Source organism: Pipra filicauda, unplaced genomic scaffold (genome assembly GCF_003945595.2).
Source record: "Pipra filicauda isolate LSUMZ 115617 unplaced genomic scaffold, ASM394559v2 scaffold48_size3843733_pilon, whole genome shotgun sequence".
Taxonomy (NCBI): domain Eukaryota; kingdom Metazoa; phylum Chordata; class Aves; order Passeriformes; family Pipridae; genus Pipra; species Pipra filicauda.
Genome location: NW_024104631.1, coordinates 2528682 through 2554443, shown reverse-complemented (window position 1 = coordinate 2554443; position 25762 = coordinate 2528682). Strand labels below are relative to the sequence as shown.

The window sequence follows — 25762 nt, the reverse complement described above, 5'->3', positions numbered from 1 at the left end:
AGCCACCTTTGTTGGACTCTCACTTGAGAAGTCACGCTTTTAAGACTGAACCATGAACAGCTGTACACAGTGACTGTATCAGTTATGACATATTTATTTCTACCTGCCCATAAGCAGCCTTAAATTGAACCTTTGTAAATACTGCTTTCACTATTTTATGAATAATTATCCCATACCTACTTTATAGAAAGATCTGGGCCCCAATCATCAAAATCAATGTTTATGAAGAAATAATCAAGATAATGAAGAATTCAAAAGGTGTATGGCAGAAAGAAGGGCAAAAGTTTTCATTTAGAACAAGTATTTGTCATAAGTTTAAATTAAGTCTTAGTTATTTAAGGACATGAAAGTCTAGGAGATGCATTTGGTAGTCTTGCTTCTGTACCCCCACACAAATATAGTTAAGATTAATAATGTGATATATAATTGACAAGTTAATAAATGAAAGCACACTCTATCCCACCTCACCATGCTGCTACTCCCACTGGACTGGTTTTTTTTCCTTATAAAGACTAATCTATATGTATGACTTCTCTTCACTGTAATCCAATGCAATTCTTTCATTCCCTGACTCATACAGGCTATTATCTTGCTATAAAAGATAAAAAAAGGCACAGGGAAAACCCAAAGTGAATCCACATGAATTATTTGGTGCTGAGAGGGCTCCCAAAACTGGGGGAGAGGCAACTTAACAAAAGCTCCATTTTACATACTTAGGAAGACTTCTTCCACAATTTCTTTAACCCCATTCAAAGAATTATACTTTATTTTTAGCGTATTTAAAAATTGTTCATATATTTCACAGCTTTGTAGTAGGACATTTTTAAGCACAACAGAAGACAGGATGTAAGCAAGTTTCAAGCATAGTTTATTAATTTCAAGCAATTGCCACTTCCCAACATCCTCCACCCGCATTACAACTTTACACAGACTGTAGAAGATCCCTCTATTTCCAGCAGTATCACAGACTGGTCTGCCTTCTGTGTGTGGGTCAATATACACATAAAGGTTCTTCAGAGGTTTAATGCCACTTACCCTATGTACGGAGATAAAGTATTATTAAAAAGGTTTTAAAGGAATCATTATCTTCTACTAGAAACTTTTAAATGGTAATTAATTCTTAAACTACAGTAGTATACACCAAGGTAATAAAAACACATTCTAATTCCACAGGGCTGGAATCTTGTTTTTTTCTGAATGCTTGGCAAACTGAGTATGTGAAATGTGAAGCTCCTTGTCACCATGAGGGAGAAGGAAACAGAAATCAGCACAGTAGCTTCAGCCAAACTTTCTGTACAGAGGACCTCTGGTGAAGATACGAATTATATCTTTGTGTACAGGAGGAAAAAAATAAGTTATCCTCCCTCTTAGATCAGCTGAGAAATAGTTCACTCTGTAGCACAGCTGTTCTGCTTGCACCCAGCCACAACCATGAGAATTCAGCTGACTGCAGTGGCAGCTGCAGCTACTCTCTCCTCAGAGACCTCAAGCTACTGGGACAGGTATTGCCCAAAACTGGAGGTGTTCCTTAAGAGTGTCACAAAGTCCTCAATTCAAGAGGTTTTTGAAGCCAGAGCTAAAGATTTTCTCTTGTTGCCAACAAGAAGTATCAGCTGCATGAGGTACTGAAATCCACTTGTTTTGAATAACCTCTGCCAGCTAGTCTCTGTATCAACAACTAAGGTTTGACAGAATTAAAATATATAATGAACCTACTGAAGTCAAAGAAAAAAGCACAAAATCTGCTTAAATATTTACTTAACGCACACATTTTAACCAAATATAATGGCTGATTTTTTCCTAAGTGTCACAGACTTTGTTCTGATCATCCTATCATTTTAAGAAAACTACATTTAAAGGGTAATGTTTATTTACCTACTTTTAATCACAATAAAAAAAAAAATCTCTCCAACCAGAAATGAAACAATCTATGTAACAAATTTTAATACAGCAAGTATGTTTCAGCAATTATCAGTACTGCAGCAGCGTTAATCAATTCTAAACTGAAATGCTGGAAACTAAAAGTTTAAGACAGAACTAGATGAAGAGTATTTTTCATATCTTTTATAGGACAGAAACCTTTGTTCATGTCTTCTGGTAGCCATCATCTTCTTTTGAGCTGCACCTACAACACAAAGAACAAGTAAACGAGCAACTTTATGCTTCTCCAGAATAGCTTATAACAGTTCTGTAGGCATTAAGGGGCATCTTTTCTACTGCTTTGTTTCTGTATCACCAACTCATTTCATTGTTTCATATCCCTATTTTAAGAATAAAGTACAAAGCAACAGAAAGAATATGCTATTACTAATCTGTGCAAAAGTGCCCTCAGAAGTGCTGCCTATGTTGTAAAAGTGCAAGTTATACTTTCTGTATTTAACTACCAAGCAACTAGTGTTTCACTAAATGTGAAAGCTAACTTTTTTCATTTCCTGTATGAAAAAGATACCTTAATATGTGGAAATAAGGAGGGATTGTTTTTTATTAGGAATTTTACAAAATAAATTGAGAAGAGACAGGTTAAAGGTTCCAAATAGGCATACAAAACCACCCATCTCATGCTTGTTTTCGTAGTTAGTTCATTACATCTCCTCGGTGGGGTATTCCCCACCAGCAGAATGACCTGCTTTGTGGCATTTTTCCATTCTTGAGTGCACTAAGAGTGCATGATTGTTGCCATTATGTACCTAGATGGATACAAAAATCCTTCTTAGTTCAAAGTATTATAAAGTACGTGAAACCAGTGGGGTTTTCACAGCTTGTTAGAATATATTAATAAAAAATGAAAAGATGAACTTCTTAACATCATCAAAGAGAACATTAAAACAGCAGTATGGACCTGAAAAGTTTGATTCTGTTTTCCTCACCCTGTATAATCAACTCAACTGTCTCAAGCTTTTTTAACTCGTTGCTAAATGTTTATCTACACATGCTGTCAGAAATAACCTTGTTAGGAAGGTGAAGTTGGTGTCTCAGCAAATCAGACCCATGGAGTAGGCGTTGAGTGGCCTGTGACTCGCTTTCCTTTTTTCTCTTTCAGCACCATCAAAAGGAAAAGTGAGAAAAACAGCACAAACATTAGTTAAAGCCTGAATTTAATCCCATGTCCTACAGGAATAATTTCATTACAATGAAAGCAGACAGACAGTATCTGTAGGGTTTTTTGCTTTGCTTTTGTTTAAGCAGTGATAATTATATATCCAATTAACATAGCCTACAGCTCTCCCAAAGATCATAACATTTAATAATTCCTTTAATTAAATGATTAATAGGAAATGCAGGAGTGGGTCTTACGATTTACCTGATTTACCATCACTGAAGACAGATTCTTTTAAAAATGGCTACAAATGCCTTGTTCACAAAAGACTTTATTATCTAATGATGCATACTGAAAACATACAGAAATCTGCATGGTCCACTTTACATGCAGCAGAACAATCTTCACTTTACAATAAGTAAGTGTCAACTGTTTTATGCAAGAGACAACACTTTAAAGTCACATTTCTTAAAGAAAAGCTTCATTTACAAAAGAAATAAAAGGTAAAGAAGCAATTACCGCTTTTAAAAAGCAGCTGCTTTGTTCAAGAGTGGAAGGTTTATGCCTGTATTGAAAGACAACATGATCACAAATAATGAAAACAATGAACAAATGAAACACTTTTAGCATAAAGCAGTACACTTTCAAAATGACATACAAATAGTTAAAAATTTCTTTATGTTGTCTATCTATCCTTTAGATATAAGGTCTTTCAAATGAGATCCCAACATATGTAATTACTAAATGAAAACTCTTCTGTAAGTATTGGTTCTATGTCATAGTGAACTGTATTTAACAAAATGTATACAAAGTCTATAGCAAGTTGATTAAAAAAATTAAAGTAATAAGAAACAGTACACTGAAGGCGCTCTATCCATCAAGTGCGCTCTCTCCAAGTTTTATATGTGATGAACAGAACAGAAGTTGTAACTATGCCACGGTTGCAATGCCAGAAAATAAAACAAGATCATTTATCAAACATGCAGGGAATTCTGCCACAATGCTATTGTCTCTCATTTGTCAGTTGTTCCAGTAAAATAACAGCTTAAACACCGGTGATGTTGATGGGTTAGCTTACCTTCAGTGTACTGAAAGTTGTACACAACCTGCTTTAAAAGAGGAGACCATCCCTGCGGGCAGGCTCAAGAAGGAACAGACCCCCTTCGGCACTGACTACACCAAGGGCATGCTGCTGTGGCCTGCACACACACACCTAGGAAAATGTGAATATAAATAGCATTTATGCTGGCCATTTTTTAAAGACAAAAATGAAGCCAAGTCTGCTTAAAACAAATCAACCACCCAGTATTACTGCTCTCTTTTTTTTCTTTCTTTTTTTTTTTTTTATAACAGACGCTTTTTTCTTTTTATAATATATACGAACTGCAACCATATACATTAGCATTGTACTTTTGTGCAGTCTTGGCAATTAAAACAGTTCTACAGTGAAAATTTTCACATAAGACACAAAACAGAATTACTCTAACATTTCTAAAAGAAATATCAGCCTTGATGTTAATTCAAATGTATCATTTCTTCCTCAACTTTGCAGGGGAAATATTTATGTTTATATACATTAATAACTGCTGTGAAATTTCTTCAGTCTTTGTGTCTTAATTACTCAAACCCTTTGAACTTCTTCATCTGGTTTAGATTTTTTCCTGGATGAAGGCATGCTGTAGAGCCTGGTTGATGCTAATCCGTTTAGCTGGGTCTAGCATTAGAATCTGGTCCAACAAGTCCTTTAGCTGGTGTACTTTTTTACGCTGGTCTTCAGGGAGTCGTTGGCACCCAATCAAGTCTGCTAATAGGTCCTTGGTTGGATTAATGGTGCTCATAACAGTAACTTTCTCCTACGAACACAAAAATGGCAACCTTGTAGAACAGAAATAATGCACAAACCCCCATCCATCCCTTTTACAGAGCTTCAGCGGCAGCTTTTCTGCAGGCTTGTCTCGTATCTGAGCAGCAACACCCTTCCACCGTACAGCCTCATAAACCATCGTGTGGGCAGAGAAAAGAGTGGAAAGAACTTGGTCGGGGGTAGACCACCAACAGCAGGTACATACATGAACCTAACGTCTCAACTGAGAACAGAGGAGAAACTTTCCAGATATGGAAACTTTCCATATCTGACCACTAATTCTGTGATTCTTGTTAAATATAATATGTTACAATGATACCAAAATTAATAGTGACTTCATACAACATAAGCACATCATACTGATGCTGGACATTCTTCTATAAAATGAAGGCACAATTTTCTTTATTAGTAATTTAAGAATAGATTATGTGGAGATACCCTGTACATCTACCAGATTAAACCTAGATTTCTCTTAATTGTGTTCTTACATGGTAGGAAAAAATATCTTTTGGCATTTTGTAACTATATAATCTGTCCATACTGCTGCAAAAGGACATATTATTAGTTTACGAAGTTTTTTTTTAATTAAGATGTCAGGGCGTGTTTGAAAGACTGTAATAGTAAGAAAGCTTGAAAAAAAGTAACGAAATAATCAACGCATTGAGGACTTACCCTTTCTGTCACTTTATCTACTTCTATATACATAAAGTTGAGATTTTGATCAAAGTGTTGATCTTTGAACACACCTTTTCGAATCATCTGGAAAATGAGGAAGAGGCAAGAGTTTCAGGCAAGTTCTCTGTGTCTTACGTATTTTGTAATTAGCATCCATGTCTACTAACTTATCACAACATGATTAATTTAATACTAATGAAAAATATATCAAAAGGACAGGGAAAAAAATCTCTAGATTGAGTAAAAAAACCACAGTTAAAACCAGTTGAAAAAGGACAGTATCTTCCATCGACTTACGTATTTTTTTCAGGTCAGTGCTTAGAAGGTTTCTGCTTTCACTTTATACTTAGTCTATGAAAAAGAAGCTGTATACTTACACTTTATAAGATTTTAAATCAATATCAATTACACAGTCAGAGCAACATCTGATATTTACTTACTGTTAAGAGAAGATGTACATGATAAAAAACAGAATTCCAGAAGAAAAAAGAATGTATGTTCTACTGTTCATTGTAGCAATTTCAGATATTAATTAAAAATGCACTTATTTTTCTTACCTTATTTGGCATCTTTCCTTTGAGATCCATGGCAAGTTTCAACATATGATTATTGGTTTTGCCAGGAAACAGTATTTTTCCTGTATAAAGCTCATATAATGTGCAGCCTACAGACCACATATCTATACCATAGTCATACATTTTTCCTATAACTGAAACAGAGCAATACCAGTTAATTCCACAATGGCAGCCATACAATATCACAAAAGCAGACAGATGAAAAAATTATGATTTCTAAACTATATTGGTGCTCCTCCTCTTAGGAATAGAAAGTTACAATAAAAGAAGCATGCAAAATTTTAAAGTATCCCTATTTTAGAAAGGGATACTTTACCTACCACCAAACTAATCAGCAAAAAACCAAGAAGTCAGAACAATAACTACAAATTAAAACAAATTAAAACTATAACCCATCAGAATGACATCTCCCCATCCTAACTGAGCTCACCACCACCACACATGAAAAGTCATAGAAGTGCTTTCAAAGTCTGAATTTCTGACTGCCATCATATTTCCAGAGTCATGTTTTGCTAAGACTTGAGGGTAAATTCAAGTCGAATTCTCATCTGCTAGTACTGGTACGTCTTGCTATGTGATGCATGTAGAGAATCCAAAGTGTACTTACTGATTTCTGGAGCTCGATAAAATCTACTAACTAGATAGGGTGTGATGTCATTATCTGCAACATGTGAAGCTGATCCAAAATCACAAAGCTTTAGTATTGTTTTAGACTCATTCACCTGAAAATTAAACATAAATATCTATTAGCACCATTTGTGGACAGAATTGACAACAGCACTGTGAAAGTGATAATATATTTAAGTCAGAGGTAAGACAAATATTCAGCCTTTAAATTGAAAGTCTCCTTCCTGTCTGTATTGTAATAAAACTGTAAAACTTTCTCAAACTGGAAGTGACAGTTAATGCCTTCAGGTCCTACAAAATACAAAAAAAAAAAGAGGTCAGTTTCAGGTACTTTTTCCTGATCAAAATATCCTTGGTGGACCCAAATTTCATTCCAGATACTGAAATTTGATCAGTTTAGACTTGAAACTCCAGTATCCAGAGTACCACTCATAAACCAGCATATTATTCAAATATTTCATGCTTGCATAGTAAATTTTAATGCTGTGATGGTAATACGAAGACATTCTAGATGAATTAAAAATCTGAGTTTGTCACAGGGGTGACCTCCAAGAAAACCAAAGGAAATCTCTTGGATTTCTCCGATGTAGCTCTCATGCCCTAAGACAAAAGAGGAATTAAGGACCTTTCCCTGTTATCTCACATAAACAAAATCTCCATCCAGACTCAAATAACCTACTTTCATTTTATACAAAGGAAGAACATTTTTCAACTGTCAATGGAAAACTTCCAAGTATTTCTCCTAAGAAACGACACTGTCTTACTTTGGAAAATCTGCTTTCTATAAAGATACAAGTGGATTCACGTTTGTTTGAAAAAGATTTTACTTAGATGTTTTATTATATTTCCTACTTACTATTTATATCACAATATCATTTTATATCGAAGTATAAACCTGAAATATTTTCAGTAATTTTTGACTTCACCTAAATTAACCGAATGATATAAATTTCAAATATGTCATTGTACACTATATACTGTGCAAAATAAATTTCAGTTATTTCTTACTTACCAAAATATTATCTGGTTTAATATCTGCATGTAGGATATTGCATCTTTTAAGAAGTTTTAAAGCCAGGAACAACTGCTGGCTGTAGGAACGCACTGCTTTAATATGGAGTCCAACATCTTTCCCGTACTTCTTCAACACCTCTCGTAAATTCATACTGTTAAGAGAAAGGGAGAATGAAAGAACAGAAAGGATCTTAACAAAAAAAAAACACAGCAGTCTCCTAAACTGTAAGATAAACTTGAACAAACCAGTTAGCTTTAAATATCTTTTGAGAAAAGCAGTGTTCAACTTAACATACTACTGTTAGCTACAGCAATGAAACAAGAAGGCTGGTCAAGATCTATCCCATACTGTATATACACTGGACTTACTTAGTTCAGAGCACATTTTTATTCAATTTTAGTTTGAGAGGATTTATTTGCACACAAACAGCATTTTCTTAACAACTGTAAAGCCTTTGTACTCATTTTCTTCAGAAATAAATGAAAAAGAAAGCATGCAAAAGTTGAAGAGATTTTTTGGCGACTTAAACAGCAGATAAAAAGACCATAATTCCAGGACAAAAGTATAATTGTATATAAATAATGTACAAGTGTGTTATAAAGAGATAGTGCAGCACAAAAAAATTAATGGAAATACCACAGTAATTTTATAAAATTTGCATTGTTTCACCATATAACTTATCTTCATCCCAAATATGGCAAAAATTAAAATATGACATACACAGAAAACATAGGATATGAACAACAAGCAGGAATGGGGACTAAGACAATTAGCATATCTGTATCTATCATGAAACTGTCTACAATTAATGTGTCAAAAGAGCTTAATTACTTAAACAGAAAGTGAACATGAAAAGAAACCACTGTAACAATTTTCTTCCTCAGACTGTTTACATATATACACATTCTTCACAGAATATACAGCGTTTGCTAAACCTGCTCTGGGTTTAATACAAACCCTTAAAACAAAGAATTATGAAAACTAATAAACTTAAAGAGCAGTACTGGTGAGAGGAACTACCTTTAATACATTATTTTGTTTCAAATATTTTCCAGGCAGAAAGCTTACATCAATGCTTAAAGGAAATCAGAAGTGGATTTGTGCCTCCAGATAATTTTTTTTTGTTGTTTGAAAGTTCCATGCATTCTTGAATCTTGGCAATAGAACAAAGTATCAAAACAATAGCCAAAACTGGAAAGGTAAAGAACACTCAGTACTACTTTACCTTTTACAGAGAACCCCAAACATTTGCAATCTTACCTGAGTGGCTCAAATACCAGACAGAGATGTTGTTTATGGTAGAAATGCCTGAACAACCGTAGACAATGAAACTTGTCATCAGGATCAGCATCATTGAGTTTCTTTAAAAATTCCAGTTCTTTTAGGCCAGTTTTTTGCCTGAAAACAGAAGAACGTGATTACAAAACAAAATCAGATAAACTCCAACAGTTTTTTAAATCTAGATATTTACTTGTGTGGTTATAATTATCCAGGAATGAAAAGTGTCTTGTCATTACTTAATGTACCACATATTAAAAAAACCAAAATCACAACAGGGGTTTGGTGTCAGTGTCTACATACTGGCTAAGTTTATTTAATTTCTGACCTTCATTGTGCCTTGTAACCTACTTATCCCTTCCTCCTCACTCCCAGTTGCATGCAAAGCTAAAACTGGATTTCCTCTTGTAATATGACACTGAAATTTCAAATAGCACTCACCTGAGAAGTTTATTTTTTTAAAAAAATACTTAACCACATTATTAAAAGAAGACTCAAGCTGAATTGATTATAGATTCAATTACACACCCAAGCTTATTACCTATACAACATACCAAACTAAAATCGCTTATCACTCCCCTTTAGTTTTTAAAACTTTTCTAGATACTTATTCACATAACTAAAAATAATCCAGTTATACAAAAAGTAAGACAATTCTCAAAACTTCCAAGGCAAAATGCATAGAAAAGATTTTCTTTAAAGTTGTCTGTAGCAGAAGAGGACATAATAAATGACTGCAGAAATACTGCAGCAGATACTGAAAATGAATATTGAAGACAAGTCCTCAAATAACATAGTTTAATAGATCATATTTGTTAATGTTCATTCTGAAAGTCCTCTTTTTTTTTTTTATTTCAACAGTGAGTCTCATCCCTTTTTATGTATCTTATACACATGCAAACATATAGAAAAGATACAAAAATAATTAATGTATGGAGGTCATTTTGTAAATTGCAGATGATTGACTGGGATCCAATCCACAGCCTGCCACATACAATTTGGTCCATCAAAAAAAAAGGTTTTTTTACAGTCCAGGACTCCCATCTCAAAAAATTTAAGTCTGGGCAGGCCTCATAATTGACTGTAACCTTGCTCCTTGCCATGGCTATTCCCTGCAGTTTTGCAAATGAGAAAGTGCCTGATGAAAATGCAAGTACCCTTCTTCCTGCGATAGCGGTAAAGAAGAGTGGATACATAGTCCTCAAGCGCTTCCCATTATCTGGCTCAAATTAGCAGAAAAGGCAGGAATCACAGCTGTAATCTGTTACTTCACTTGAAACAAAGGGAGATTCAAATCACATCATGAAAAAAAACTTCCAACTGTCACACATGCTTTATTATTACCAAACAAAGACATTACTTACATAAGTTCGTTGTTCCTGATGATTTTAACCGCTACTTCTTGGTTTGCTCTCGCCATGTCCCTGGCTCGCACTACGTTACTGAAGACTCCCTGACCAGTGTAACCATAGACATTGTAACGTTTATCTAGAACTTCACCTATATTAACACCTGAAGGATAAAATCAGGCAATTTCAAATTATGAGTGATATATGTAATGGAAAACTTTCATGAAAAATAAACCATTCTCTAGAATTACAAAAAAAACAGGGTAAATGGCAAAATCCTTTAATTTTATGGTGTACAAATTATTGTGGAAATTATGGGGAACAAACGGCTATTCTGTAAATCTGGAGTCCTTCGATAACTCAGGTTAAAATCTGCATGCTCATTTCATCCATTACATTACACGATTGGAGAGTGCTCTGTGATATACCTACATTAGAATAACATTTCAGTACTTTTCCATGAGGATTTTCTCCATTCAGCACTCTAATTCTATCTGTCCCTACTGATCAACAAATACCACTTACGGTAATAGCCTTCTGCATCAGTCCAGTTATCCCTGAGATTGGGGTTTTCTTTGAAGTCTTTTCCAAACCCAGCAGCCCTTAGACGAGCACTCTGAAATAAAAAGAAAAGTAACAGCTTTGCTTGTGTGCTCTGTATTTTATCTTGATGTTTACTTACCAAAGCCCTTTTCCCCCTACTGAAACACTGTTCCTCTCCACAATACAAACACACTTATCTTGTAGGAGGGAGAAACAACTTAATATAAAAAGCTATTTACATACCAGTATCTAAAGTCTGATGCAAGGAAAGAGGATGAGATCAACCAACAGAAGTATTATTAAACATAAACGGGTAAAGTTTCAATTAATACCCACAAGATATTTTTTACAAGTCACATTAGAATGCACATTTTGGACCATCTAAGTAAGACTTCTTATTTACACTATGTTTATAATAAAAAATTTAGCAATTTGCAAGGAAAATATAACTCTTTAAGCCTTGAATTTTGGTTCATTCAATGGCATTTGTTTCATACCATTATACATAAAACTATAACATTACTACAACTGTTGCTGACATCTCTTAACAGACTTGGCAATATTTTACCACAAATTCCAAACTATGAGTTGCAAAGAACATTTTCAATTGAACAACGGTTTCTGGAAGGGGGAACTGCTTACTTACAAGCCATATAAATCCCCACTTGTAACTTCTGAATTTTTAAATATACACCCTCATGCACACATTTATTATAATTCGTTATATTGGCCATAAAGCAAAATTAACTGGAAAATTTTTAAGTTAAGAAGGAAGTTCCTGTCTTGACTTATTTCTTAGTGTTGTCAACCAGCAACAATGCAAGAGGATTTATAGAAAATGGCACATAAAGTCTCAAAACTAGTCACTGGGCTGCCAACATTTCCAGGTCACTTCAGCATGTGTAGAGAAAAGCTGATGGAATAGTGCAAAAGTAAAACCAGGAAATATATCTTTCCATCCAAAAAAACCTCACCAAACAAACCACCAAATTACTGCAACATAGCATCATTAGACAATTAAAATATCTTATGCGTTTTTTTAATTAATCATACATGAACCTCTGAAAACAGAACAGTGCAACATGGTAACATTAACAAAAAGCTTAACTTATAAATAGGTTCATGTTTTTGCCCTATGCCATTATAGGTCCTATTCAAACAGCAGGTGAATTCCCCAATTGTTTCCTCTGGTAAAACTCACACTAATTTCAGCAGGTTTTATTTCAATGAAATACTAATTAAGAACCACTTTGTCTGACTTGGCTGATCAAAAGATTCAGAACCTACAATCCACTTAGCTGCACATGCTTTTACAAATCAAAGTTCCCACAGCACTCAAGTGACAGTGACTAACAAAAATCAAGCAGAAAGAGATTGTACATTTAATCTCCAAGAATTACCTACATCAAAGTATGCAGCGAACATATCATCTGATTCTGTGAACATATCAGGAGCAAGCAGTTTCTTCTGAGATGAACCTTAAAATGAAATTTAGATTACTCAACATGAAAAAGATGTTGAATGATAACTTTGTTGCCAGTAAAATTTGACACTTGGTATTTTTACAACATAGATTAAGATCGGTATGTTGGCAAACAGGAAGCTCTACTAATGTTTCTAGCAAATACCATTTCACATATTTCACATTCGAGAATATAAAAGACTAGTTCTTTAAAACATTCAAAAATTTTACTTCTGTGAAAAACTATGTGTAATAGCTTTCAAGTAATTCACACAGCAGAAAGGAAAAAAGCCAAATATGTACATGATCCCTACAAATAATAACTATATATATATATATATATAAAAACAAGTATAAAATGATTGTGCATATATGTAAAAAAAAAACCAGTCATGTTTTCAATATACAACTTCAGGCTTTTCTGCTAATCACATGGTATTTTGGTAAAAACCAAAGTTGTAAAGCCCAGACGTTGCTTCTTTAGAAAATGTTTACTCCAACCCTGCCAAAAAGGACCTGGTGTGTAGCTTTTTCTCAAATACAATGTTTACTACTGTGTTAAAGGGAAACATTTTTAATGTGGGCAAGATTATCCCTTTCTCACCTTTTAATCATCTTTAAATCCCACAGACATTTTACTTGGTTGATAAGATAAAAGCAAAGAAATATAAATTAAGTACATAGTAGCAAAAGCAAGCAAACTTCAAACTGTTTCATAACACACATTATGGAAGCAGCCCCTCCTGAACATGGCAAACCACAGACACTCCCTTCAGGATACTAAGCAATGGAGAAAAATAAATGGTTAAGCTCAGAGGCTTCAGGGTCTCATGATGCATGTAACCAACCACTTCCACACAAAACAACTAGACTGAAATCTGACAGCATCAAAAAATCAGCCATCATGCTGATACTGCTGTTTCAAGATATAGACCCATCACCTGACACTTGTGGGGAGACAGGTTACACCACTCTTCTGAGCTACAGACCCTTCCAGAAACTTCCTCAAATTTTCTTTTTAGTTCCGATTACTCACACTTGCATTGGGCTACAATGAGTTATTACCTAGTTTCTTAGCAACTTATTACTCTGGCCCTGTAAAAAGTCAGGATAGAAAAAGAATGGTTTTTGCAAAGAAAGATACTTCACTGCTTTCAGTTGTTGTTACAGCCACCTCTGACCCAGGATTCCACCACTAAATGAAAAATTCCAAGACTTGAGTGTAACTGATGTGTTTTTAGAAACCTTTTTCATGTGTCTATGTGGAAAATGTCTATGTAGTTAAGGGTTATATTTTCATATGCTTTAGTACACAAAATTAGAGAGCAGTACATGCTTAGACAAAACTCAAAAAATTTATTGTCTGTTACACATAAGAAGACTACGTAGTATGCAAATAAAGTGCATAGGACAGTTCTTTTCACAACTGTTGGAGGAGAACAATCTGAAAACACACTCCTCAAGGGAACACCAGGACAAACTACAGAGCAGTACAGCAGTCCCAAAGAGACGCAGCTTCATTAATTGGAAGAGAAGCATCCAGTAGAAGACAGTGTATTTAGCCCCCAAAGATACGTGTGGTGCATGACATGAAATACAACCCACTATCCAACTATTTCCCTCTGAGGGGTTGGGCAGGTTCCACAGCCCTTGTTAAACAGTGCTCTTGCAACTACACTGTAAAGAGAAACTGAAGTAGTTTAAACTATCTCATGTATGACCACACAGCAGCTACACACCTTTGACTATCTGGAAGATGTACAGTAATCCACTTTCAAAAGACAAAAAAAGCAGCAGATTTTCAATATTACACTGTGCACTCGGAGATGCTCCATTTTCCCTTTGCTGCTGCTGGCAAAAGGCAAGTTTTATATCAAGATTTATTTTATTTTAATACTGCTGTACAATTGATTATATAGAAGGGAAGCATAATCTCCAGCTCACCCAAAATAAAGACTAGGCTACATTAAGCTTCTAAGAAAACAACGTGCATGAGTGAAAAAAAAAATTTGGAAGGATGATTCTTAACTATAAAGACAGACATTGCTATTTGCTCTTCCAAAGGTATAGCACAAATTGTGTTAAGAGTTATTAGAAATATAGAGAACAAGTTCTACTCATATTATCCTTCCTAATGAGGAAGCTTTATTTTAATCTTTTATCTTTAGTACCATAATATTTGTGAAAACTTTCATAAATTCCATCCAAAATGTCAACCTACTTCCAAGTCTGGAAGTATGTAAAGAAACTAAGCAAATGCCTGAGCTTTCATAAATTGCATTAGACAGATTTCAGAATCTTACCGTTGTTCTGTTCAACTGTCATGAGGTTGTGCTTGGCTTTTACTGATGCTTCAAATGTGTCCACGTTTTCCCGTTCGTACTCCTTAACATCAGCAGCTACTCTTTCTAGTATGTCGTCAGGCGAATTCGAGCGACTACGTGTACTACTTTGAGGACTGCTTGGTTCAGATGGTACAGATATATTACTGTCTTCTGTCTGGCCCTTGTATTTCTAAAAATAAATTTAATTTTTAATGTCTCCATCACAGCTTATCACAATTTAAGCATTTTCATACCCACCCTTTCAATGGCTTGTGCTAAATCTTAATCTTTGCCTTCAGAATCACCTACATCTCTAAAGACAAGATTATTTGCAGAATGGGATACAACTTTTGAAAATTGACTTTTCTCACAGTGCACCACAGCCCAGACCATAAGACTGAAAAATTCATGGGTGTCTTTACGACTTCACATTTCTATAAAAAGTGATTATTATCGAAAATTAACTACTGGGTTATGCACAACAAACTGTCAGCAGCAACAGATTTATTACTAAGCCATTCAGGCACACAAACGTTGAAACAGCCTCAGAGGAAAAATTAATTATGTCTTGCATTCTAGAACCTTTCCCATTTTTATTAGCGTTACGATAGAGAAAAGCAGTTTTTTAGATTCATGTTTTTTATTTGAATTGGAAATCCTATTTATTCATTCATTCATGTTGAAAAATTTCAGAAGCATTAAAAATTCAAACAACATCTTTACAATTTTTTTAGCCTTAAGTACTACAAAATTATACAAACCTCACTTCCTATCCCAAAAGCTAAAAATCGCGTTGAATAAACGCTGATACCACTCAGTTATCAAAGTCAAACTATTCAATAATACAAGCAGAGGTTTTCATTTAGGGAATGCAGCTCTGGAACTTTCTTCCTGCATGCACCAACATCAGGTGTAACTGGTCTTTAATAAGAATTTATATGGTTTTTCTCAGTCATAGTTTTGAAGGATTTTACAGTGGGCTTTGCATAAAGCTCAAATCATGAGCGGTATTTTTAGTGCTACTTAAAATAAGCAGTACACTAAAACCAGTGGTTTTGTACATCATTAAATAAATATGCTACAGCATTTTGCTTGCTATGTTCTAATTGTGTGCCAAATTCCACCTTTGAAAAGAGATACCTGACTTGTGCTCTACAATTTCATTCCCTTTGGTCACAGCTCCCTGTCAGGGGTCTCAATCACGTATTACATCTGTGATTACTGATACATATTCCACCTTAAGGGAGAAACCCACACCAGCGGCTTTATGAAACTTTGGAAACTCACAGGGACAGCTTCTACTTGAAAAAAACTGATATATAACTTAGAGCTACACTGACATTATTATATCAATGATATAGCTATGAAGAAATTCTACAAATGAAAATAAAGTAAGAATATTTTTAACATGTCCTAAGACTGTCAGAGATGTTTAAGTGAAGCAAAAAATGACTCACAGAAGAATCACTTCAGTCTTAAAAGCAATGCTGTTTCAAAAGAAGTGTAAAGTTTAACAGAGACTAACATTTACAACTGGAAAAATATAGCGACAGTAATTACTATTGTAAGGTAGCAACAGGCTAAGAACCTTACTTTATCCCAACATTTTACACTAGAAACATAAAATTAGTGTCGGTAACCATATACCTGAACAATTGCTTGTCGCTGTAATCTCCTTTGTCTTATCTCTGCTTCTTCATCCTCTTCTTCCAAATCAAAGTCTTCAAGACTATGAAAACATGATTATTTTTTATATAACCTCATAAACAGAAGATTATCTACTGAATGTTACCAAATACGGTTCTTTGGTGTAGAAAGCACAGAAGATATTGAACGATATTGTTCAACTGACTCAGAAAGCTACTGTGTATTGAATCCCAGTGTGTATATTTACATTTCCTTACAGAGAAGATTTATCTCTTAGTATCTCATTGGGACATTCTGTAGATCTCATTTTTAATTGCAAACAATTAACAGCAGCCTTTTAAAAGAAAACAAAAAACCAAAAAACCTTGTTCATTTTCACTGCAGCATCCTTAATAATTTGATTAAGAATGCATAGTCTTGCACAATTGAATAAGTAGATATTTAGTAAATATAAACACAATTTGCAGATAGCAACGAATCCTTTCAGCTATCACAGTTTTTCCTTGAGCAGTAAGCTTTAGTAATCACACCAAAAGTTTTCACAAGATACTGATCAAGTTAAATTAACAAACCTAGTGATATATCATCCTCTGAGGTCTGTCCACTAGCCAAGGTCTTGATATTTTTCGCATATTCCAAAGTTTTTCAGAACATCTCAACAGTAATTTGACAAGATCACAAGTACTAAAACATGATTAAGGTTTTAGGTAACAACTCAAAAACTACACCATGAAGATAAGTATTAGTTCATTCTCAGTATCAGTGGAATTATAGCTTTTAAATAATCAATGCAAGTTAGAAATTAATTCTTACTTTTCATCTGATGAAGACTCCTGTTCAGCTTTCATACCCTCAGAAAGACTACCTTTAAATTTGTCTTCTTTAACTTTGCTTCTGCTCCTACGTCTATGGCCACCACGTGACCTGGACCTCCTTCGAAGGCGAGATCTACTTCTTCGGCCTCTATCCCTGTTGATAGTAAGAAGGATTTAGATCCTGGGGTTTTTGGTTTGTTTTTTTGAAGAAAAGAAGGAAAATCTATTCATAAAACATAAAGGTATGTAATGACTCCAAGTAATAAAACAATTTAATTCATGGAGAATAAAATGAATTCAACTATGTTAACACATATGAACATGGACAAAAAACCCCCATAGTCTTTACAGACAAGATAGCAGTCCTTACTCTTCTAGTAATACTTTACAAAATACACTTGAAAATACAGGGTTGTGTTTACCTTCTCCGAGGAGATCTACTCCGCCTCCTTGGAGATCGGCTACGTCGAAGGGGTGTGCGAGATCTCCGTCTAATGGGGGACCGAGACCTTCTTCTGGATGGGGACCATCTGCTGGGTGGGCTAACATCTTTTGATCTTTCACGTCTTGACAAAATATCATCTCTGGTCCGCGTTCTTAAAACAGAGGAAGAGAGTGGTAGTAAAAATCAGGAGCAAGCTGAAAACAACAAAAATCACAGTTCCCTCTAAATACTCACTTGAAAAAGTCTTACTGCAGGTGAGGGACCACCAGATGGGCTTCTGAGAGAGAGATGGATAAGTACGCCATAAAGGTGGCTGCCCTTCCTGTGTGTCTCTCCCCACCCTGGGAAGTATGTGCCCACACATCGGACTAGTTCAGGACAAGTATGGAAACAGCTTGCTAATTACTACCATGCAACTAAGAGAGGTTTTAAAACAAAGCTTGTTTTTTAGGACTTACATAAATAGTGGCCTGTTTTCATGTTTATCAGAAACAGTATTTAAACAATACATAAAACCCAAAACCTTATTATTGAGAATTATTTCAGCATCTTTACAACATAGTATTGAAATTTATGCTTAGGATCATGCTACTTCACAGCAGTGACATTGATGTCTACTTCAATTGGGGCACTAGGGCTGCATGGCTTCAACATTTCGCACATTCCAATACAGCAGATGAAAACTAGAATTCTTAATTAACATGTAAACTAACCCTTCTCAAATTAAAAAAATAATTCAAGCTTGATGCCATATACTACTCAAAATTTGTTCATTCTTGTGAATTCACAATTATTCAAGAAAAAAAATCCTTGATGGGACAACAACATTAAAAAGCTTAACTGCAAGACAGCAAGACTTCAATCAAAAACTGGAATGAATATAAGTTTAAAGTGTTTAAGAACTATTCTAATGAGACAGCATCAGAAATTCTTGGAAAATAGGTCCACACTATTTCAAAGAAAATGTTGCTACTCTATTTAATTTTTTTCCCCACTCCTTATTTTTCGATTTTTTTAATCAAATTGGAACAACTTATTACAGATGCTATATCTCATCAATGAACAAAATATCTTGGGTCTGAAAGATTAATTGCACTCATTCTGTACTTTTGTTTGTTTGTTTTGAGACAGCTGGATCAGCTTCAGTTACCTTAGCTATATATAATGATCAGGCATACAGAACTGATGCAAAATAGTAAACACTGGGGCAGAAGGAAAATTTACACATATGCAGAGTATTGGCAGTTTCTTCGAAAAATTACTGTACTCAAATGCTTGAATAGGTCGATACCTTTAGCCCAATTAATTTGTATTATGTTCTTGTGAACAATATTACATGAAAAGTCACAGGATGAACTGAGTTCCAGGCTTCCTGGCTAATGAAGTGGTTGTACTGCCAAAACCCAATCAAAATATCTGTTACAAAAAATAAACCAGTTCAGGCATCACAGGGATGAGATAAAAAGTAGAAGCTGATTAAGAATTCATAGTAACATCATATAATAAATAACTTCAGTCAAAGACCTGAGAAGTGTCGTACATGATTAGAACACTGGAAACAAACTTAAATTACTGGGATTTTTTTGTCAAAACTCTTCATGAAAGCTCCTGAAATTCTCTGGCAGTTTGAGTAATTACAGGTAGTTAAAACTCTAACATAGCTGGAATTAGTTCAGATGTCCCACAAAGAAACATTATTGCTGCAGATCTGCAAACACTTCCAGCAGAAAATATTTTTTAGTCCCCCACTCACACGCTGCTCACCACAGAGTTACAGGATTTGACAGCAAAATTCTAGACACATGCATCACTTGAAGTGTCTAGACAACCAATTCAAACTGGCTGCAATGCAAGCTGTCATGAAGAATGAAAACTGAAAGATGCAAAATGTTACAGAAGAAAAGTCAAATACTATGCCAAAAAAATAGGTGGTTGTGCCAATACATTCCTGATGCACCAGAAAGCAGCCAGATAAACTGCTAGCATTTACAATATTTACCTAATCTGATTCACACCACTGGGGCCATTCTCTAAAGAACCTGAAGATACCCTGTACCTGAAGATACCCCATACTTGAAACCAGAGTAACCTTCAGTGATTAAGGCTGAAACACCTTTACATTTTTTTGGTGCTTATTTACTGAGCTCAGTCTTTGTGGTTCTAATTCCAGTTTAAAATTTATACTTCTTCGTTCTTAATTCTCAGACTCGGTGAAGCTAAATCCCATGATAGAAGTTTCAAAACATTCATTATGCACTGCTGAACTCTTCTGCCTCTTGAACTTTTTACAGCTAATGAGTTAACTTCCAAAAATGCATACACTTATATTGTTCTCTTCCTGGAAACTTACCATCCAGGCATTATTAGCTTTCATAGCAATTTCAAGGTAACTGCTTTCTTAGGCTTAATTGTCTTCTTTCAACAATGCCAAGGCTAAACCCATACACTAAATAGATTTCCATTCTTCTCCTTTAAGTGTATGCAAAACATGTTAATTATATACAACAGTCTGATAAAAAAGCAACACTACCATCCCTCTAGCAGATGAAAAATACACAGTATTTTTAAAAGAAAAAAAAAAGAGACTGAGAGGGACATCTTGACATAGAAGATTTGCTTACATTCATGCATACTGACTCTATCTTAGGGTTTTGAGTCGAAAATGGGGTTAATTACCCACTTTTAGCCAACAGTAATATGTAAAAGTAGAGAGGACTCTCACTCCAAAGAAATTTCTGAAAGCAACAGAACTACTAACAAAGAAACAGAATAGAAGCCAAATTCTGAATCCAACTAAGTGATAGAAAGGAGAACATCGAGTTATAAAACTTGTTCCCAGTAATGGTGTGAGCAGAAAATAACTTAGCACTTTAACAACCACAAGCTGCATGTGCCTGTCTGACAGCTGGGAGTATCTTTAAAAAAACTAAGTACATACAAAGTAAGCTCACAATATAACGCACAACCTGATTACTTTTTTTAATAGCTATTTTCAGAATAAAACAAGGAGGTAAGCACTGAACTAGAAGATATTTCATCCCATGATGCATTTTTGCAATGGCTCATGACATCTTTAAGCTACCTGGGAGAAGAAAGACGCCTCCTTTCTGATTCTCTTCTTTTCCTTTCTGCAGATCTACTCCTCAGTCTTCTAACTGGAGACCGGGTTCGAGAGGGGGATCTACTCTGTTTAGATCTACGATCATTAAAGAGAGGGGATCTGCTTCTTCTTGACTTTTCACGTTGTTTGGGAGATAAGCTTCTTCCTTTTGGGCTACGGCCAGGTCGTCTGGGGGACCTGTTTTCTTTCCCTGAAGAAGCATCTTTAGAAGGAGATTTAATTGGCTTTTTTTCTTTGTCAGTCTCTGATCTCCTAGGTTTTCTATCTTTGGACCGTGATCTTCTATCTTTGGATTTACTTCTTAGTTCTGTTGGAGATTTAGATTTTCTGCCACGATCTCTGCTTTTGTTTTCATTAACAACTGGAGACTTTCTGCGATCTCTTGATTTACTTTTATCATCAGCCTTATTTCTATCCTCTGGAGGAGATTTAGACTTTCTGTTTTTCTCCTGAGATCTCCTCTTAAGCATTGGGGACCTAGATTTCCTTGTCTGATCTTGAGACTTACTTCTCTTATAAGGGCTTTTGGATTTCCTCCTTTCTTTTGACTTGCTTCTAGTTGTCTTCTCTTTGACTCCATCAACTCCTGTCTTGCCTTTCTTTTTGTCAGACCTGTGCCTAGTCCTTTCTTTTGATTCACTCTTACTTGCTTTCTTGGAACTAGTTTTATTGTCCACAGGTTCTAATTTCCCCTTAGTGTTTGACTTTGCTGTAGGTCTCGTTCCATTTCGTGCTTTTTCATTAATCTCCCCCTCTTCTTCAGATCCTGACTCATAACCTTGTAATATTAATCCCATCCCAGATTGGACTTTTCCTTCCATTAATTCATTTTCAAGTTCAGCTTTCAATAATGCTCTTTGTTTCTCCAAGTCTTCCAGAGGAGCTAAAAAATCAATTTTAGTTCTTTTAGCTGGTCCATCTTCTTTGTCAGAGGCATCAGCCACCTCTTTCCATTTATGTTTCTTATGTTTGTGTCTGTGTTTATGTTTTTTGTCCTTATCTTCTTCTGAAGAATGTTTATGTTTCTTGTGTTTACTTCGGTGTTTGTGTTTCTTTTTTTTGTGTCGGGTGTGCTTGTTCTGAGGTTGGTCTGCCTCTGATACTTCCCCATTTTCTTCATTTACACTTTTCTCGGATGCCTCAGCATCCTCAACCCTGCAAAAAAATAAAGAGATCAGTCCTATCAACTTGCTGCAGTCTTTTATCTCATATTAACTCAACAACCTTTTTTATCACAAAAACTAACTGGCATTTAATCACTTACCTTTGGGAGAATTAAAAATGTACGACTAATTTAACTAAGTTGTAACAGCAGATACAGTTCCTCACAAACACACAGCTACTGCTGCACAGCAAAATACTACGGAAGGAAAATACAGCAAATGCACTGACAAAACAAGATCTGTGGGTGGAATCAATGCTCACACCTTTAGATTCAATGCCGACAATATCTGTTAATAACATACAACAGTGCTGCATATTTACATATCTTGTCAGTCCATCATTATCTTTTTCACTTGCTGTTCCACTGCAATGCCTAACCCAAGCTATGGATTTTAAAAGTATTTTCCAACGGTAGAAAACAGTTGTGCTCCAAAGATCAAAATTTATTTCAAGGGATGATGCTGACCAGCTAACGAAACCTTCTTGTAAAATCTCACTCAGAGCTGACTGACTCCCTTAACTGGATCTTCTTTCTGTAAGTGTACACACCTGTTAGAAAATCAAGAACTCTTCTTACACACTTGTATTATTTATGCAAGGCAGGGAACACTATTGAGGAACAGTATAAATTAAGGAAGTCTAATTTCAGAGTAGCTTTCTGACACTATACAGCAGACAGCAGCTTCGAAAAAAGTGTGGTAATCTTTCTACCTGTAAAATGGCATTGAGTGAAACAGCTGAAAATAAGTCTGCAGCAGGTTATTCAAATAATAATAATATGCAGTGTTTCTTCTAAAAAGAATAGTTTCAATTAAGTATAATTTCTTCAAGTAGAAACTTTGAAAATGACAAAATTTAGACTTGATGTTACACATTCCCTTATATTATCTTCCATAGACAGTGAAACTGGCTTAACTACAGGTTTTTTACACTGTTTAGCAAATACCTCCTGATCTCCTTCAGAACATCAATCAAGTTACTGTCTGTGTTAAGACAGACATTTGCCTTTTGAAATCTGTTTCCAAATATTACAGGTGCCAGAGCTCACCTTTCTACAAACTAAGCTAATACTAGCTTACTAAGCAAACTAGCTAATACTTTAAGAACTTAAATGTTGCTCTTCCTGTATCCCAGGCCTCATTAGTCGAAAACAAATCCCCTACACATGACAGTCAGGGTGAATGTACACAGAAATGTCAAAACTATCTTCTGAACTCTACTAGTTTCATATGACAATTGTTTCTGAAGGTTATGATCAATGATCTGGTAGAACAAATGTATCAGAGACACTGTAAGCCAGGTCTAAAGGACGGCACCTCACTATAAATTTGGTTAGTGTCATCCTAATTCAGGACAGGGTCTTCAAACAGCGCACAGTTACTGACTCTCTCCAGCTTGAGTTAATGCAAATTCTAGAACTAGTAATAATACAGACTTTTCTGCAACATACACTAAAATTATTTGCTAAAACCATTAACACTTCAGTGCTCAGAAATGAGAAACTTCCCAAGGGACTGTTTGAGTTAAAAACATGCAATATTCAGAGACTTCAGTCAGAATGCTACACGCCTTTTCTTTTAGATCTTCACTGCTACTTCTGCTTATTCAAGGTACATAGAAAGGGTTTTTTCTTAATTGCATCCTCCTGATACTGCACACCACTATGACAAGAGAATATCAGAACAAAAGAGGAAAATCTGCCTTAAAAAGAACTTACTCTAAGTTGCATTGGGCACAAAAGAAAAAAAAAAAAAGGAAAGAAAGTATTAAATGCAGAACTTCCACTTGTATTTGCAGTCCCGAGCAAGTATGTCTGTGATATAAGTTGGGCAAAGAAATGCCACAAGGAGAATTTTAAGGGTACTATGCGTCTTTCAAGATTTCTTTTAGTTGGCTACAGGATACTGTAGCAAAGTCTTCCTTCTCTTAATAGCAGAAAGTGACACTGAAACCTTTAAGGAAGTTATTTTATTATATTGCATGTATTTTAAAGTTATGTAATAACCTCATCTTAAATTCTGGAAAAGTAAGCTGGCAGAGAAGGCACCAGATGAGATATAACACCCCAGCAATATCTCAGGCCATTACAGACTGCCAATACAACTGCCAGCTGTCTCTGTAACTCAACAATAAAATTACTATTAAGTTCATTAATATGCACAAAATAGTTCAGATTTTCTTCATGTACAGGAATATGTTCATTTCAAGTAATTCCATCAAAATGTGGATAAACTTTTACTTCATTTAAACGCTTCAGAGGTGTATTGACATGGATGAGAAACCTTTTAAGAAGATTTTAGAAGGTGATGAGGTAGTTTAGTATGTGCATGTTTAGGCACTAATGGCTTTAAATAGAGACAAATTGTGACATGATCTTGTTATAGCCCTATTTCTTCCTACTTCAGAATTCAAAAAGAAGAATGATAGGAAGTTCATAAGGATTTGCAAAGAGATTTCACCCATCTTTTCCTACATACAAGGTTCCTATCGTCAGCTGCTATCTTATCACTTAGTTAACTTTCTCTATGCAATAGTAAACACTCATGTGTTTTTACATAGTTCACACGTACACCCACCCTATTTCTTCACTCGTTTTCCACTCCCACGATCAACAATGAAATCAAGCCTCAAATCAAAACTTTTTAAGGCAGAAAAAATACAGAAAGCAGTTTATACAGCTAAAATATTTATATAGCGAAGAAGAGCGATAGAGTAATCATTACGATGTTAACTCCGGGCAAAATTTCCAGAAGACTGTGTTCACGATCTCCTGAGTGGGGACAAACATAAACCACAGGGCACTAACCAGGGTGCCAGGAAAACGCACGCCCGGGAGCCCCGGTCTGGCGGGGAGGCGGCAGCTCGATCTCCGCTTCCCAACGGGAGCCGGGAGTTGCCAGTCATTTCGAGGGCTGGAAGGAGGGGCTGGCGGCAACAAATCGCTTTCTGCTTCCCGCAGCACAGGCACTTTCCCTACCGCGAGAGCGGCGGGGCCCGGGGGAAGGAAGGCGGGCGGGAGGTGGGCTCGCCGCAGGGCGGGCAGCGGCTCCGCGGCCCCGGGGCGCCACCGAGGCACCCGCTGGCCCGGAGCAACCCCGGCCCCGCTCGGACAGGGCGTGTGGGGGGGGTGGTGGTGGTGTGTGAGTGGCGGGGGAGGAATCCCGGGCAGCGCCGGCCCGGACCCACCTCAGGATGCCCACCAAGTCCTGCGCGCCGGGCGGCGGCGGCCTCGCAGCCACGCGGGAGGCGCCCCCCCAACACACCCTCGTCCCCCTGTCCGGCAAACCCGGTTCCCCAGCGGCGATCGCCGCTCCCCGTGGCCGCAGCGCCCCTGGGGCGGGAAGGCGCACGCGGGACTCCCGGGGACACGCGCCCGCCGGTCCCGGCGCCGCTTCCCTTCCCTTCCCCCTCCCGCGCGGCCCTCCCGGATCCACGGGCGAACGCAGTGTCCCCGGCCCCGACGGGTCGCCTCGCCGCGAGCCCAGCCGCTCCTACAGCAACCACTCTGCCCCGGGGCGGCCGCCTTCCCCCATCCTCCTCTCCTCATCCCCTCCTCCTCCCTCGCCACTTCCACCCGGGCCGCTTCTCGTCCTCCCGTCCCGTGTGTGTATTCCCCCCGCTTCAATCCCCTCGCCCGCGCTTCTCCCTCCGCCTCCCTCCTCCTCCCCGAGGAGCCGCAGCGAAGAGACACCCCCCCAGCCCCAGCTAGCCCCTTACTCGGGCGGTCGCTGCTCGGGCTCGGCCGCGGCGGCCATTTTGAACTTCCGAACTCCTTCGCTGCCGCCGCCGCCGCCGGGAAGGGGGGGTGGCGCGGGGCCGGA

At 36.7% G+C, this 25762-nt stretch overlaps 1 protein-coding gene and 1 long non-coding RNA gene across 6 annotated transcripts in view; one reads left to right on the top strand and one right to left on the bottom strand.

The window, feature by feature from the left end:
- Positions 1 to 847: 847 nt before the first annotated feature.
- Positions 848 to 25748, bottom strand: PRPF4B (pre-mRNA processing factor 4B). 5 transcript variants are annotated; one of them, XR_005565513.1, is made up of 18 exons: positions 25659 to 25748; positions 20739 to 21932; positions 17634 to 17807; positions 17210 to 17365; positions 16397 to 16478; positions 14729 to 14939; positions 12368 to 12441; positions 10946 to 11036; positions 10436 to 10583; positions 9054 to 9191; positions 7791 to 7944; positions 6759 to 6873; positions 6134 to 6285; positions 5574 to 5660; positions 4116 to 4890; positions 3557 to 3602; positions 2947 to 3033; positions 848 to 2125 (listed from the first exon to the last, which is right to left on the bottom strand). XR_005565513.1 is itself a non-coding variant. In XM_027727975.2 (15 exons), exons 1-15 carry the CDS (start codon positions 25694 to 25696, stop codon positions 4687 to 4689), a joined length of 3018 nt encoding a protein of 1005 aa, XP_027583776.1. In that variant the 5' UTR covers positions 25697 to 25748; the 3' UTR covers positions 848 to 4686. The 5 variants fall into 5 exon arrangements, 1 of the variants encoding a protein (XP_027583776.1); XR_005565512.1 differs by having other exon boundaries at positions 848 to 1036; positions 2080 to 2125; positions 2947 to 4890; XR_005565511.1 differs by having other exon boundaries at positions 3557 to 4890.
- The window catches only part of LOC113991543, a 79348-nt gene continuing 78483 nt past the window's right edge, over positions 24898 to 25762 (top strand). Inside the window, exon 1 of the long non-coding RNA XR_005565517.1 lies at positions 24898 to 24960. This is a non-coding gene — a long non-coding RNA (uncharacterized LOC113991543). The remainder of the gene's footprint in view (positions 24961 to 25762) is intronic.